This window comes from Gobio gobio (genome assembly GCF_949357685.1).
Source record: "Gobio gobio genome assembly, chromosome: 3".
In the NCBI taxonomy this organism is placed as follows: Eukaryota; Metazoa; Chordata; class Actinopteri; order Cypriniformes; family Gobionidae; genus Gobio; species Gobio gobio.
In genome coordinates, this window is record NC_137099.1 from 12655848 (window position 1) to 12671825 (window position 15978).

Sequence of the window (15978 nt, forward strand, 5' to 3'; positions counted from 1 at the left end):
TCCCGCTGGGACACAGCACTCGTCTTTTGGCAGATGGCATTTGTACATCAGTGTATAGTGTGGGCTAGTAAAAGTTGGAGCCAATGTGTGCGTAGGTTTTCTGTTGGCCCAGGTGGCCAGCCCATGGAATAGTTTGTGCAAAGTGCAGAACAAGAGGACGACAACAAGATGGTTCAATTAAACGAGTCACATCATTGATTCGCACATACAACACGCCATTCATCACTACATATTCTTCATTGCACAGATTCGAGTTTTTTTCACCCTCCGCTTTGACAAATAGGGGTTTTAAAGATTTATTTTCCCTTTAAAGTTGTGCTATGTTCCCTGGGACCTTCCAGCTATTAACTTCCAGACCCCCCACTGAGCCCAGGTACTTCTCAAGCTGTGGCACGTGACATTTTAGGGCCTTTAATCCCGCCCTGCAACAGACTACCGTCCAAGTCTTGGCAGTGGCTGCAGGCCTGCTCTGGCTTGAGCTCTAATAAGAGCAGGACATGACAAATAAACCGTGGCAGGGGCAACAGAATGTTCAGAGTCCATGATGGTGGGTTGCAAGAGTTCATATAGCACTGGCAAGTCTCTTCCTAGAATCATATCAGCTGGTAAGTTTTCCACTGTGGCAACATTAAGTAAGTACATTTGTTCCTGTACCTCCACCATTACCTCAGCTAGGGCATACTACTTTATGTCCCCATGCACGCATTGAACAGAGGTAGTGTTCATATAATTGATTTACAAAGTATGATTTCAACATTGACAGCTGCTTTGTGCGGCAGTAAAAGCAAAGCAAGTCTTTGGTCATTGACTTTGGAACTTGTGCATTGTCAGCTTGTTCAACACAACCCCTTTCAGGCACAGTGTTGTGTGAAACTAGCCTGACAAGCCAGACCCACATCAAGATGTTGGGTCTGGGAACACACCATTGGCAAGGCTCAATCCGAGGGGCGGGATAAACGGTTGTCTTTCAAATTCCCTCTGCACGCAATAGGATAGCTCTACAACCAACCAGAGCAATGAAGGCAAGGCAAGGCAAGGCAAGTTTATTTGTATAGCACATTTCATACACAGTGGCAATTCAAAGTGCTTTACATAGAAATTAAGTTAAAATAGTCATAAGTGAAAAAAAAAAAAATATATATATATATATATATAGTATAACAGTTATAAAAAATAAAGATGAAATCCCCTATCTGTGGTGGAAGAAAATGGAGAGTCAGGTTTACTTTAAAAATATTTGTCAGGTAACTGTGCGTTTAGACAGTACCCTTACAGACAAATCTTCTTGGCCTAACTTGAGGGCGTTCTCTAGATGTTTTACCCGCCAGAGCAGATCTAAACGGGTCTTCCTCGCACCGGAGGGAGTACTCAAAAAAATATTTGTCAGGTAACTGTGCATTTAAACATTACCCTTACAGACAAATCTTCCTGGACAGGAACACCAGGGCTATCTCTACTTTGTTCGACCGTCAGAGCGGATCTACACGGTCATTCCTCTTACCACCAAGGCTATACAGATCTATCCGTCAGAGCAGATCTAAACGGATCGTCCTCGCACCGGAGGGATTTTGATTTATCGCTCCCCCGTCTCTCAACCTCTTCCACCCAGACAGCCTTAACAAAATAAAAAATAATAAAAAATAAAAAGTGTAATTAAAAACTAAAAATAAAACAGGGGTAAATTGAAACACATAATTAAAGTGCAAGCAGTTCGGACAAAGCACAGAGCTCATTGAGTAAATGTATAAGATAAGGTGCAATCAGTCAGATGAAGAAGGTGAAGCGGAGCTAGTTGATAGATTAAACTTTCGCCATATCCGGTCGGCAAAACTCCGAACTTCTTTTTTAAGAATGACTTCAGTGCAGTTCTTTGTTCTTTTCTCAAAGAAAAGCTTAACTCCAAGTCTTCCAGAGTCGTGGTCAAAGCCGATTCGAAAGACCGCTGTTCACCAGCTTCTACGTTTACAAGTAGCATGCGGAACCGCCGCAACTCTGCCGTCATTATTGGTCTGACTAGAGTTTGGTTTTTCCAGCTCGCAAGTCTACGGAGAGTTGCTAGACTAAATTACATTTGCAGCGGCTAGGGTGCGTCTAGATTTCTAGGCTAATGTGAAACACTACATACAGTACCTTTGAGTGGTTGAGTACGAAGACCTCCGCGATGAGCATACTGCTGAGCCAACTTTGCTGCCACCAGTCCTGATATCAACTTGTGCTCTCTCACCCAAGAGATGCAATGTGTCCGTCGTATTGTAGCACCCGAAGAAGCTGCTCCAGGATGATGACTTTAGAGTGCTCCTCCGATTACACCCACCTCTTATACAGATTCTTTAGCCGGTGGTAAGTATCTGTGGGCGACACTTCAGCTGGGACTGTAGACGATCAGAAGCACTGACGGTAGGACTTCTCCACCAGTGCTTTCTTCAGGTCAGTGTAGACCTCAGCCTGCTTCTCGTCCATTGCCAGGTACGCCTTCAATGCTTGCCCTTTCAGCAACAGAACCAGATGGTAGCTCCACTCCTCCTCAGGCCACCTCCAGGTCCTGGTCAGACGCTCGAACCACCTAAGATAATTCTCGATGTCTTCCCCCTGCTGGATGCTCGGCGTCTTTGAATCATCCCACTGCATTGGCTCTCCCAGCACTGTGACATTCAGGAAGTCTTGGAAGTAGGCTGGTCTGTGTCTTGTGGATACCTTCGGTGCTGGTGTTGGTAGCTTCATTCATACGCTCTCTGCGCCATGCGAGATCTCAGCATGACCAATCAATTGCAAGATGGACTCACGAAGACCTCGGAGCTCCCGCAGATATCGCTTCTCTCTCTGCTCTTGATGAAAACAAGGCCACCAGCTTGCCTTCGGGGAAAAAATGTGAGTCCGTGAAGGGATGTAAAAACTATGGCTCACTCACAGAAGCACTTTCGTGCAAGGTGGAACAGTGCCAGAAAGTTCATCCACAGTGAAGAATATATACAAGTACCCACAAAATGATAAAAATCCAAAGTACCAAAGAAACAACAAAAAGGGAAAATAAATTTCAGGAAAAAATCTGAGCAAACCCTAAACCAACAAGTGGTTTAGGGTTTGCTCGAGGCATCACGGTAGCACTCTTGCATCGACTTGGTAAACAAGCAGTGACTTTAGGTTTGTCCTCGGTTTATTTAAGCCAAGCCCCGCCCCTTTTTGGGCCATACCATTATTGGGTAAGTATTACATTTAATACACATACAAGTACCTCATCTTCTTGACATCTGTTATAATCAATCAACAATAATCCATTCCACACTTATACATATAATAATAAATGCATAATCCTTTAATATCTTGGCATTTAAAGGGTAACTTCAGTGATTCAGCATTAGGCTTTGTATCAGTAGAAACCCGGTAGTATATTCAAATTATGGTACTTTCCCCCCTCATATCCCCCTGAGACGAGAGAATTATGCACTTTATTTCTGGAAAAAATCCTCAGGATTTTTTGGCCAGAGGCTAAAGACTACTGCCACTAGATGGAGCTGTTCCGCATGTTATCAACCCGCCCACAGGGGGGAGATCTCACGCAAAGAATGTAAGACACAGACGGCCAATCGGCCAATCATAATGGAGCGCGGTGCAGAGTAAAGTGAGTGTTTCAACTTTTCAATGAATTCCTGTGATAGTTTAGCTTCCATATGCGATCTGAAAACGTGCCAGACTGGCGCTTAACGTTACCTCAGCTCTGCTCAGCTCGAAGGAAATCTGACACTGCTGCGTCTGTGCCGTGACTTTCGTTCGGCTCACTCACACTTTATTGAAAAGACACGTTCAGTTTTTAATCGTAGTGTTTATTCTCTAACTGAACGAAGTTATTGTATTACTATGAAGATCAAAACGACGGTTTACGGAGTGGCCTCATAGGGCAGCGAAGCAAGTGCATTCTGGGAGTTGTTGTCTTTCATCCACGAGACAAAAAATACATTTTCTGTCTTTTCTCAGTCTAGAAGGCACCAAATTAAAAAATAATTTCACATTTCTACTGCATAAATGACCCTGTTTAAATACAAAGCTTAATGCTAAATCACTGAAGTAACCCTTTAAATACACACAGACAATGGGTTCGCCAGCTTCTGGTTGCTCTGCGCCGGCGCGACCCAGCCCGTGATGTCATATATCCGCAGCGTTTTCTCAGATATAAGCCAAAATGTTACATAATGTAGTTAAATATAATAATTTTGGGGTTTTCTACAACTTAATCACACCATAAACAAAAGCTAAATTAACTATAATATAGAAGTAGAAATTTTAGATGAAACTACATTTTGTTCAAGTTTAATTAAGTTTACTTACTATGCATAAAGACAACTTTAAAATACCTTAATGTTTATTGTGATGTCGTTTTAAAAGCAAGCGGTTCACATACTTTTACTTACAACTGTATACAAATGCACAATTACATGTGACTTTTTTCCATGTAGTGGTTCAATGTGTTTATGGTTCTTCACTCTACAGGCCTTCGATGACTTCATCTTTGCATTCTTTGCTGTGGAGATGGTGTTAAAAATGGTGGCCTTGGGGGTATTTGGTCCTAAATGTTACCTTGGCGACACCTGGAACCGTCTTGACCTCTTTATCGTCATGGCTGGGTGAGTGACCAATCACAAACCTGAGACTGCCACTCTCAGAAGATCTAAAAAGTAAACTATTAGTGTGCGATTCCTAGAATTCAATGAGTCATTAAACTCTTAACTATTACAAGGTGTATGTGTGTGTGTGTGTGTGTGTGTGTGTGTGTGTGTGTGTGTGTGTGTGTGTGTGTGTGTGTGTGTGTGTGTGTGTGTGTGTGTGTGTGTGTGTGTGTGTGTGTGTGTGTGTGTGTGTGTGTGTGTGTGTGTGTGTGTGTGTGTGTGTGTGTGTGTGTGTGTGTGTATATATGTGTGCGTGTGTTTGTTTAATGTCAGATCCAGTTTTAATGTCAGGTCAAGTTCTAATGCCAAGTCGATGTGTCACAGCTAAGCTCATGAATGACAATTACCACCAGGCGTGAGTCTCTGTGTCTGACTGTATCTTGTCTCTCCTGTCACTTGTGCTGTCACTGACTCTGTGATTTCTACTAGTTTTCCTCTCTGTAAAAGGCAGCTCAATCTAAAGTTCCTGATCACTCATTAAAACTCATTAAAATTCTTGTGTGAGTAAGGAGTAAGTTGGTCATTAATTCGGACAAAGGAAAAACATTTCTAAACCATTTTGGGATTCTGGTGTGCGGGTTTTCCCACTAGACTTCTTAACTAGCTTAACCAGAAAGACTTCCTTCATGAATCTCCTTCACCAGAAATATTATGTTGGTCAATCAGGTGAAAAGTATGGCTATAACAGCACTAAACGAACACTAACTAGTATAAATAGCTTTGACATTCATGTGGGCGTAAGCTTCACTTTTCAGCAGGGCGAACATTTAAATATTCTGAAACAATTTAGTAACATTAAATATTCTCTTTCTGCTGTGTGTGAGAGCAGCAAGAAACAGATGTTTAACACAATCTCTGTTTTAAATGTAATGTAGTAAACATGATGTTCTATGAGTCAGTGAATCAAGACCAAACACTGGTCTGCAACACAAATGTTAACAGAAGGCCCCATTATATTTCAAGTATCAAAATGTTTCAGTAAAAATATATACACTACCTTTTTTTCAAAGATTTTTTTTTTTTAATCTGCAAGGATGCATTCAGTTGATTAAAGTGTCAGCAATAACTTTTACGATGTTAAAAAAATGTAATAAATACTGTTCTTTTGAAATTTCAGTAATGATGTAATGAGTAATGATGCTGAAGATTCACCTTTGCCATCACAGAAATAAATTACATTTTAAAATGTATTACAATAGAAAATAGTTATTTTAAATTGTTCACAAAAATATTTCACTATATTACTGTTTTTACTATATTTTTCATCAAATAAATGCAGCCTTGGTGAGCATAAGAGACTTCTTTCAAAAACATAAATAAAAAAAAATACTGACCCGAACTTTTGAACATTGATGTATGCGGATAAATACTGCTGCTTATTAATATTTTGTTACATATAAATTAAATTGATAACATTAATTAAACAAATAACATATTTTTAATTATCTATGTTTTTTTTATATTATATTACATTACATTACATTACATTACATTACATTACATTACATTACATTACATTACATTACATTACATTACATTACATTACATTATATTATATTATATTATATTATATTATATTATATTATATTATATTATATTAATTATCACAAATTGGTGGCTGTAGAAATCGCATGATGCTAGAGAATCCAAACCAACACAGTCTTTAATAACACTCTTTAGAAAATGCAGGAAAACACAGGAGATAAAATAAACACAACCACGTTGAACAAAACCGATAGCAGACAATGAACTGAAGGCTTAAAAACAGACAGTAATTAACAGAAAACAGAACAGGTGCGCAGATTAATTAACAACCAAGGAAACTAACAGTGACTAGGAACTAAGGCAAAATGCACACAGGAAACACAGTAAAAACAAAAACAAAACAGATTGTACGTATATTATATTAATGTCATGTAATGGTAAAAAAAAATATTATCCTATATAGCTGTATTACCCTGTTGCATCTGGCGTAAAACCTGTGCCAAATCAAATGTGTGTGTGGTCCGCTTGAGTGGGAGTAACGCTAGGAAGGTGAATGAATGGATCTGTATTACCCTGTTGTGTTGCATTTCAAGTTCGTTTAAATGAATTTCTGTTGCTTATGTTTTAGGATGTTGGAGTATTCGTTAGATGGTCATAATGTTAGTTTCTCAGCCATCAGAACCGTACGGGTTCTCCGACCTTTACGAGCCATCAACAGAGTTCCCAGTGAGTATTGTTTTCGCTCTCTTTGTTTCCATCTGTATATCTTCCTCGATTCTCTCTTACTGTCACTGTTTTACAACCCAGCTATTGATTTAAAGCAAATGATCTGGACTCTGGCTGAAAAAAAAAGATGTGCCTGCTGTATTTATAGTTTCACACACGCACACAAGACTACCATGATGTATTAACATGCTCACTGACGCTGATTGTTGAAGCTAAGTGGCCACAGTTCAACATCTCATAGTTGATGGACCACAAAAAATACACAAACACTCACACACACATGCTATTAGTCTTCAGAGAGGTGCTGGTGTATGTTACAGTCATGGATTGAGTCCAACAGTGAAAGTAAGTGTCTGTTTTGTTTAATGTAGGGCAAGACCGTAAATTCTTGACATGCACGGATACTCATACCATTTATAGCACACTCTTTTTGTCTACACGTTCCATATAAGTTTGTGTGTGTGTGTCCTGGTAAACTCTACATATACACAAAGATGGCAATATCCGAAATCCTTGTCCTTGTGGGGACATTTTTTGGTCCCCATGAGGAAAACAACTTATAAATCATACTAAATTATGTGTTTTGAAAATGTAAAATGAGGGTTTTTTTTTTTTTGATGGATAGGATCAAGAATAGGGTTAGTGTAAGGGGATAGCATATACAGTTTGTACAGTATAAAAATAATTATGTCTATGGAAAGTCACAATAAAACATGAAAACACAGTGTGTGTGTGTGTGTGTGTGTGTGTGTGTGTGTGTGTGTGTGTGTGTGTGTGTGTGTGTGTGTGTGTGTGTGTGTGTGTGTGTGTGTGTGTGTGTGTGTGTGTGTGTGTGTGTGTGTGTGTGTGTGTGTGTGTGTGTGTGTGTGTGTGTGTGTGTGTGTGTGTTTTCGTGTTTTATGGGGACTTTAAAAAAACAGTAACCCATTTAGTACCATTTATAAGCTGTTTTCCTCATGGGGACCAAAAAATGTCCCCACAAGGACAAGGATTATATGTAGGGTTTACCAGGACACAACGTGTGTGTGTGTGTGTGTGTGTGTGTGTGTATGTGTGTGTGAGTGTGTGTGTGTTCAGCAATGCGGTAATAGATTTTGGACCCAGTGAGGAGTGAGAGCCTGTGGCTGTTAAGTTTCCAATTCGATTATTCTCAAACCACTGAGCTTTAGCCAAAGCCTCGCAAGTTATTGTTTGTGCGTGTGTTCACTTCTTGGCTCAATTACTGAACACATCAGGCACTGCGAAAATGTGTACATGAAGAGATGTGAACGTCAGATCAGAGTTATCAAAGTTAAATGTAACACTACAGAGTCTCATCTCTAAATGTAACACAACAGAGTCTCATCTCTAAATGTGTCTAGTGAACCTCGATGGCTTTGATGCTTCATTGCACGTGTTATTAAATTCATGTTCGTGACATTGTGTATCTGTGTCTCGTAGGTATGCGAATCCTGGTGACATTGCTGTTGGATACTTTACCGATGCTAGGAAACGTCTTGCTGCTTTGTTTCTTTGTGTTCTTCATCTTCGGGATCGTCGGCGTGCAGCTTTGGGCGGGGCTTCTCCGGAACCGCTGCTTCTTTGATAGTGACGTCAGAAAGTAAGTGCAAAACTGGTGCTGATTCAAGGTACTCAATGCATGCAAATTGCGGGGGTTTGAACATTTTTTGCTTGGGTGAGAATAATGTTGCAACAATAAATGCTCTGAAATGCATGCGTACAGTATATTCCTCGGTGAAACCTGTTTATGTTGTTTCATCAGATGAATGAATTACTTTTTGGTTGTTTTGAAGGCCACTGTCCAGATTTGAGTGGAAATTTCAATGAAAATCTCAAATGGACATTTTTAATTGTAATTATTATACTATTTTCACAGTAAATAATATTGATTGAGATTGTAAACACATGTACACATATGTTTGATATCAGTACCGTCGCAAGGGCTGTGCCAAGTGTGCGACCACACAGGGCCTCGAGCAAAGTAAAGGGACAGCTGACTTGATGTAAAAGCCAATAGTTAAAATTCATGTTTTTGTACTTTAAAATACTAAATAGTTAAAAGACAGCTAAAAATGTGTATTGTGATGCTGTATTATTCTGCTTGTTAAAGGTCCTGTTCTTCGTGATCCCATTTTTCAAACTTTAGTTAGTGTGTAATGTTGCTGTAAGAGCATAAATAATGCCTGTAAAATTATAAAGCTCAAAGTTCAATGCCAAGCGAGATATTTTATTTAACAGAAGTTCCCTTTCAAAGCCTACAGCGAACGGCCGGTTTGGACTACATCCATGTACATCCTGCTTTAATTACGTCAGTAGAGCAGTTTGTCGACTAACCTCCGCCCACAAGAATACGCAAAAAAGGGGGCGTGGTCGTGTTGCTCTACCACGTGGAGAAGAGGAAGTGTTGCGTTTGTCGCCATGTTGTCGAGACGCTGTTATTTTCATCCCGGAGTCAAATCACCTTTGTGGCTCAAATTGATACGGTAATATAGACATGTTTACAATAACATTGAGCGCATGCATCTCCCCGTTATGGTAAGAGGCGTGACCTTTCCGGGCAACGTGCGCTAAGCTGCTGTCGAATCACAACACGGGAACTGCTGGCACAATCAGAACTGGTTACGTATTTCTGAAGGAGGGACTTCATAGAATAAGGAAATCCTCAAGCCGTTTTTAGGACAGTGAAAGCGGTATACAGATAAGTAAATTGTGTGAAAAATACTGTTTTTTTACACGCGAAACATGAACACATGTTATATTGCACACTGTAAACACAATCAAAGCTTAAAAAAAAACAGGAAAAACGGGACCTTTAAAAATTTTGTATGCAGTAACTTAATATTTCTCTTTGCGTGAGATTGTGCGTGTGAAAGTGAGTGATTCATGCTCATATCCTACATGTCAGTCAGCGGGCATCGCACATCAAGCTCGTAGAGAGCTTTATTCAGTCCATTCAAATTCTGATTTCGGCTGCCTCTGAAATGGGTTAAACCGTAGATATTAGGCTACCTAAGAAGTTAAAGTAAAAAGGCTACAATAGAAATCCACGCTCATTGAAGGACGTGCATTTATTGCATGGACGGAGAAAGCAGGACGCCTGCATTTCATCCGACGCACAAGCGTTTTTTTTTATTTAACACTAAAGTTAAATATAATATAGCCTAACTATTGTGCACCTTTCGGAGCATCAGTGCCGCTGAACGAGTTAAGCCTACTCTATCTCTAGACGTTTTAAATGTTTTTAAATCTGAAAACTGTAAAAAGCAACAAAATTGTCAGACATCCATTTAGCGCATGTTCACAGAGGAAATTAACAGAAAAAAACCAGCGCTGGTTGTTCTCTCAATAGACTGTCTGTTTAGGCTATTTCACTGACTGAGAAACCGCTTCAGATTATTCAGTGAGAGAGAGCAGTCCAAACTAATTCAAGTGGATTCAGGCCGTTTTGCAAACACGGTTGACCCATTCATAATTTAGAACATAATTTGGATGTCATGTGCGCGCTGCACAGTTCAGTTAGGCTACGGTTTCACTTCTTGAACCTATTGCTGTTAAATTGAACATACAATTTTTTTTCTTAAATATCCACTATAGCAAGAGTAGACACCCGTTAATATACCCCTGGACCTCGAACCCCCCTTGTGACAGGCCTGTTTGATATTATATTAAAAATGGTCCAAATTGTCCTGTTTGTGACTGCTTCTCTACTAAGATGAACTCATGGTTATGTGGTACTGATGTGGTTCATGTAGGTTGAGCTGTCCTACACTACTGTTCAAAAGTTTGGGTCTGTTAAAGTTTTTCATCTTTTTGAAAGAAGTGGTTTCTTATGCTCACCAAGGCTGCAGATCAAAATACAGTAAATATAGTGTAATATAGTGAATATTATTATAATTTAAAGGGTTAGTTCACCCAAAAATGAAATCTGTCATTAATTACTCACCCTCAAGTCGTTCCAAACCCGTAAGTCCTTCGTTCATCTTCGGAACACAAATTAAGATATTTTTTATGAAATCCGAGAGCTCTCTGACCCTAAATAGATGGCAATTTAACAGAATGCAGAATTTTCAATCTTTAAAATAACAGTTGTCTATTTTAATATATTTAAAAAATGTATTTATTCCTGTGACATCATTACTCCAGTCTTCAGTGTCACATGATCCTTCAGAGATCATTCTAAAATGCTGATTTGCTGCTCAAGAAACATTTCTCATTATTATCAATGTTGAAAACAGTTGTGCTGCTTAATATTTTTGTGGAAAACGTGATTCTTTTTTTTTCAGGATTCTGATTAATAGAACATTCAAAAGAATAACATTTATTTGAAATTTAAATATTTTATAACATTATAATTTGTCTTTACTGCCACATTTGATCAATTTAATGCATCCTTGCTGAATAGTAGTATTACGTATTAATGAAAAAAAAAATCTTACTGACTCCAAACTTTTGAATGGTATTGTATGTCAAATATGTCGAGTATCTATACCGAAAGTTATCAGGTTTTCTGAATTTACAGGATCATGATATGTTTATACTAGTGGTGGGCATAGATACTTTTTTTAAATCTAGATTAATCTCACTGTAATCTTGGAATTAATCTAGATTAATCTAGATTAAAATGGCTCATTTGAATTCTGCCGAAGGCATTTAGAATATGTGTGCTCGTAAGTTATCGTTTGTCTTTTTTGTAGTTTGAATAATAAATAACTTCTGTCCCTTTAAGACCTGACGCACGCATGGATCCCACTGTTCCTGTGAGCTGGTTACGACTGTGTTTACGTTAAAACTACCCAAGATGGGCATTGCGAAAACATTTTTTGAGTGTATTTGACCATTAATAAGATGGAAAAAGGAGCTCATTTTTGCACTTGTATGTCAGAGGCGGCTTTATTACGGTATGTGTGTTTGCGCTTCAGATGCGAGCGCGAAATCTGCGGGAATTAGTAGAATTAACGTTGTGCAACCCCGCGCGAAATTTAGACCAGTCACACCAATACTAACACGCTGTCATGAGGGAAAATCCAGTAGAACACCCGTTCGCCATGTTCAGAGTATTATACGGACTGAATGAGAGGAGGGTGCGTGTCAACTCACTCTCGGTCGGAGAGGTGAGGAGAGCGCAGCTGATATCGATACTGTAGAAAATGAGTATCGTATCGTTTCAGATATTTCAGTATCGATTGCTACAGAGCAAAATATGGATATTTTTGACAACAGTAGTAGGCATACACACAGGTTCGAAGACTCATTCTCTCGCCCCTACAGTGCAATTCGGCTGGGTATACATCCGCGCTAAAATATCAAGGTGAAAGTCATCATAGCTTGCGTAGTATAGACCCAGCTCCCAACCCAACTTTGAGAATAGATTAAAGGCGATATTTTTTTTAGCGCCCGATAAGAGTCTCACGTTAACGCAGCACGTTAACTCCGATAACGGCCCACCACTAGTTTATACTATTGAAAAAGTCTGGCATATTTAAATGTACATTTCCTTGTCTGTACACTGACTGGATAGACTTCCACTGAAGGTGTGCTACTGTACACACATTTTCCTTAGTTTTTACAAACTAAGGGACATGTGAAATATTTTTTCTGTGCTAATAGACCTGAAATTAACTTTTAGTGAGGAATTTAGGTTAGCAGATCACAGCAATCTCAAGTATAAATGTTGCATTATATTGCGTTGTGTATGCTGACACAAGATATCAATTCTCACATTACATACGCCATAAGGGCCTCATTGATCATAAAGAGTGTATAAAATAAAGAGTTGAATAATGAGTATCCATAAAGGCAGTTTGTACCAGTGAATCATTTTGACAACTGTCCACCCTGATGTACTGCATACCAGAAAGCTAGACTGCTGAAAGAAGCCTTGACCTGTTCAGGTGCATCACTGCTTCTCTCCAGTTCCCTCCCCAAAGCCCAACACTATCCAAGCAATGTCTGTTACAATAATGCTTCTCACTCAAATCATGCTGCCCTTTTAAAAATCCAGTTCTCTTGTGCATACAACATTTATTGCATTGTCTGTCAAAAACCACTTACAATATCCACTTTGGTCCATCTGCTGCTATATCTGCATCAATGAAGAAGTGGCCTTTACCTCAGAAAAGTCATGTCTCGTTTCTCATAGAAACTTTTTTGAATTGTGTCATTCTACCAAACAGGTGCATTAGTGTGCCTTGTATACATACAGTGGGCCTTATTTATGAAACAAACTTATGATGTGTGTACAGGCGTTTCCACGCAAAACTTGGCATTTATCAATATGGATGTGAGCGGTGGCTACGATCAAATCTCATGTCAGGTCTCAGCTCGTATACGCAAGTTTTTGAGTTAGCGTGAACTTGCGTGCAGCATAGCGAATCTGGCGGAGAATTGAAACGAGAGCATTTTGATCATTTAGATTATTTTCCTGACTGACAACCAAAGTGAATGGAGAAAAACAGAATTAAAATTAACCAGATAAAGGAATAAAATAAATAGGACTACACAAAATATAGCTCACTGCAAAAGAAATTAACTGTGTGGTGCTCGTCTTTTGTGACATTCTAAGGTTCTAATGTGGCGTTCACACCGGACGCGAATGCCGCGAATAAATCACGCTATTCGTGCGAAGTTGGACGCTTGAACATTTTGAGTTTACTCACTTCATTCGCGCGTGAAATTCGCTTAATTCGCGTGTGACATTCACTGCACAACAGACGCAAATTCGTGTCATGGGAGGGGCTTCTGCCAGCCAGCTCGTCTCATTGAGAAATGGCTGACATGGGCTGTGTTTACACGTCTTTTTTTGTTAAAATCTACTGTTAATGTGTGACAAAACGTAGTTTTAAGACTTTTTCAGGCGATAATGTAGTTGTTTAAAGCTCAAATCTGTGGTTTATTTATAAAAAGAGTGCCTATTTGAACATTTTATCTGGCGTTTTCGGAGTTGTGAGCTCCAGTGGATCAGCGACGCTCCGCGCTTGTTTACCCCGGCGAGAGTAGCCTTTCCTCGGCTAGTCCTTCTGCCGTCTGCCGCTGGCTCTGATGTCTCTATGGTGTGTCTCGAGCTATAATTCATCTTGTGTATATGTAACGGGCGATCTTTGGTCTCATGGATCTATAATTTGTTCACTGGCCAATCGTTTAGGCAGAGGGCAAAGTGAAGTTTAATTACTTTTTTCTTTTTAGGCTATAACTTTAAGTTACAGTTGTAGCCTGCTAGCACTGACTTTGAATGTTTGACTGAATTGTTTGCTTTATTTCATGTATAGCTTATTATACCTTTTACTTATACTTTTGTATTATTGATCATACATAAACTTGCATTTAACAAAAAGAGACTGGGTTGTGTTTCATGTCATTCATATTCATCATATTGTCTGAACCAGATATTAATATACAGATTTTCTCCTCATTGTTGTCACTACTAGAGCAAGCTCCTGATTGGTTAACGCATGCGTTAATCACGCGTTCAAAACGCTCAATTTGCATAATGTGCGCCGCCTCATTCACGCGAATTGCACCCCAGAATGTCTATTCGCGTCTTTGCATTGACTTAACATGTAAATCACTCGCGCGAATCGCGTCATTCGCGTCCGGTGTGAACGCACCATAAGGGGTCCCCAAAAAATTTCAGAAAATAAAAAGACAAAGCAAAAATGGATAAAGTCTACCGGACATTCTAACTGTTTCATTTCTAAATGTGTCTCACCTTTCTTGCTGTATACATATAGACCCTGTCCACATGAAGCCAGAGCTTTCCCTATACAATCTTTTTTTTTTTTCTCGTTTCAAGAAATAAAATTCAAGATAAGAAATATCTGGGTACACACGAGAGCAATGAAAACGACACAAAACGATGTAGTATTTATGCCAGGCCAGTATGTGGCACTGTAATTCTGCCACAGAAATACACTAAAAACGGAGAAGAAGAGTTGTGGCTAGAAGGGGTACAGCAATGGTAGGAAGTGAGTCAAAATCTCACAATAACATAATAAATAAATGTGCTACTTACCAGATGTGTTTTATTAGCGCCTACACCTACCCCACCCCTAAACCTACCCTCACAATAATGCTGCAATAGATTTATCCACTCTGGGACCCGGTTTGAAAAAATATCGGTTTCATGCTCCCAAAACACTGGATCCGTGTGGATGAAACGCTGATATGGTAAACAATTTTAACGTATACAGCTAAACGCGTCTCCGTGTGGACGGGGCCATAGTCAAACCAAAATTTATTCAGACACCTTCAACATTTTCTCACATTATCACAGTTTTTTCGCTATAGTTTTGTATGTTAATAAAATATGACAAAAACGTAATCTTTATAATGTCAGATAACTTTATATAATGGATTACAATCAACCAATCAGCTGTAAGCTGTTCAATTTAAGTACACAATTAGATAATACCAATTTAGGTCAACCAATTACCAAGCTTGCTTAATTTTGTTCAGTCTGTGGTGTAAAAGGTTGCATTAGCAATTAAAGAAAAAACACTTAAGCATGGTCAGGTCAAAGTGTCTGAATAAATTTGGTCCCAAATTATTTTGGGTATAATGTCACAGTTTACATTATTTTGCTATCCTCACTTACATAAATAAACTATAGTGTCCTGCACCCACTAGTAAAAAATGATATCTGGTGTCTGAATATTTTTTGGTTTGACTATATTTTCCAGAATTGTGTGTTTGCTTTGTATCTTTCTTGTGAGTTTTTCTCACTATAGTCCCCTTTATCTGGCTCACTGGGGTTGAAAGGCAGTATTCTTAACGCAGTACGCAATACATTTATTGAGAAAGTTGCTTATACAAATAATTTTTAATTAAATATGTTTTTCTTCAGGTTTATACATCTAGTATTAATTATAGCCAATTTAAGTTTGCAAAAAATATGTTGTATTTATAATGTCACATGTACTATTTATCTAACAGTTTAAATGTTTTTCATACATACAAATATATTGATGGATTTTAGGAAAGTGGTCCCTCATAAAAGGTTAATCTTATTTGGGGGTTGTTGACATCATAAAGTTGGAAAACCCCTGCTCTAACGCATTGTATTTGTTTTCTTTATATCTTTATTTTATTAAATTGCATTTAACAAAAAGAG

General features: G+C 38.8%; 1 protein-coding gene across 1 annotated transcript in view; it reads left to right on the plus strand.

The window, feature by feature from the left end:
• Positions 1–15978, plus strand: part of cacna1hb (calcium channel, voltage-dependent, T type, alpha 1H subunit b) — a gene marked incomplete at its 5' end in the record, with an annotated part of 91176 nt that overhangs the window by 3532 nt on the left and 71666 nt on the right. The window contains 3 exons of the mRNA XM_079811975.1: positions 4486–4619; positions 6775–6872; positions 8313–8472. Coding sequence (XP_079668101.1) covers positions 4486–4619; positions 6775–6872; positions 8313–8472 — 392 coding nt within the window. The remainder of the gene's footprint in view (positions 1–4485; positions 4620–6774; positions 6873–8312; positions 8473–15978) is intronic.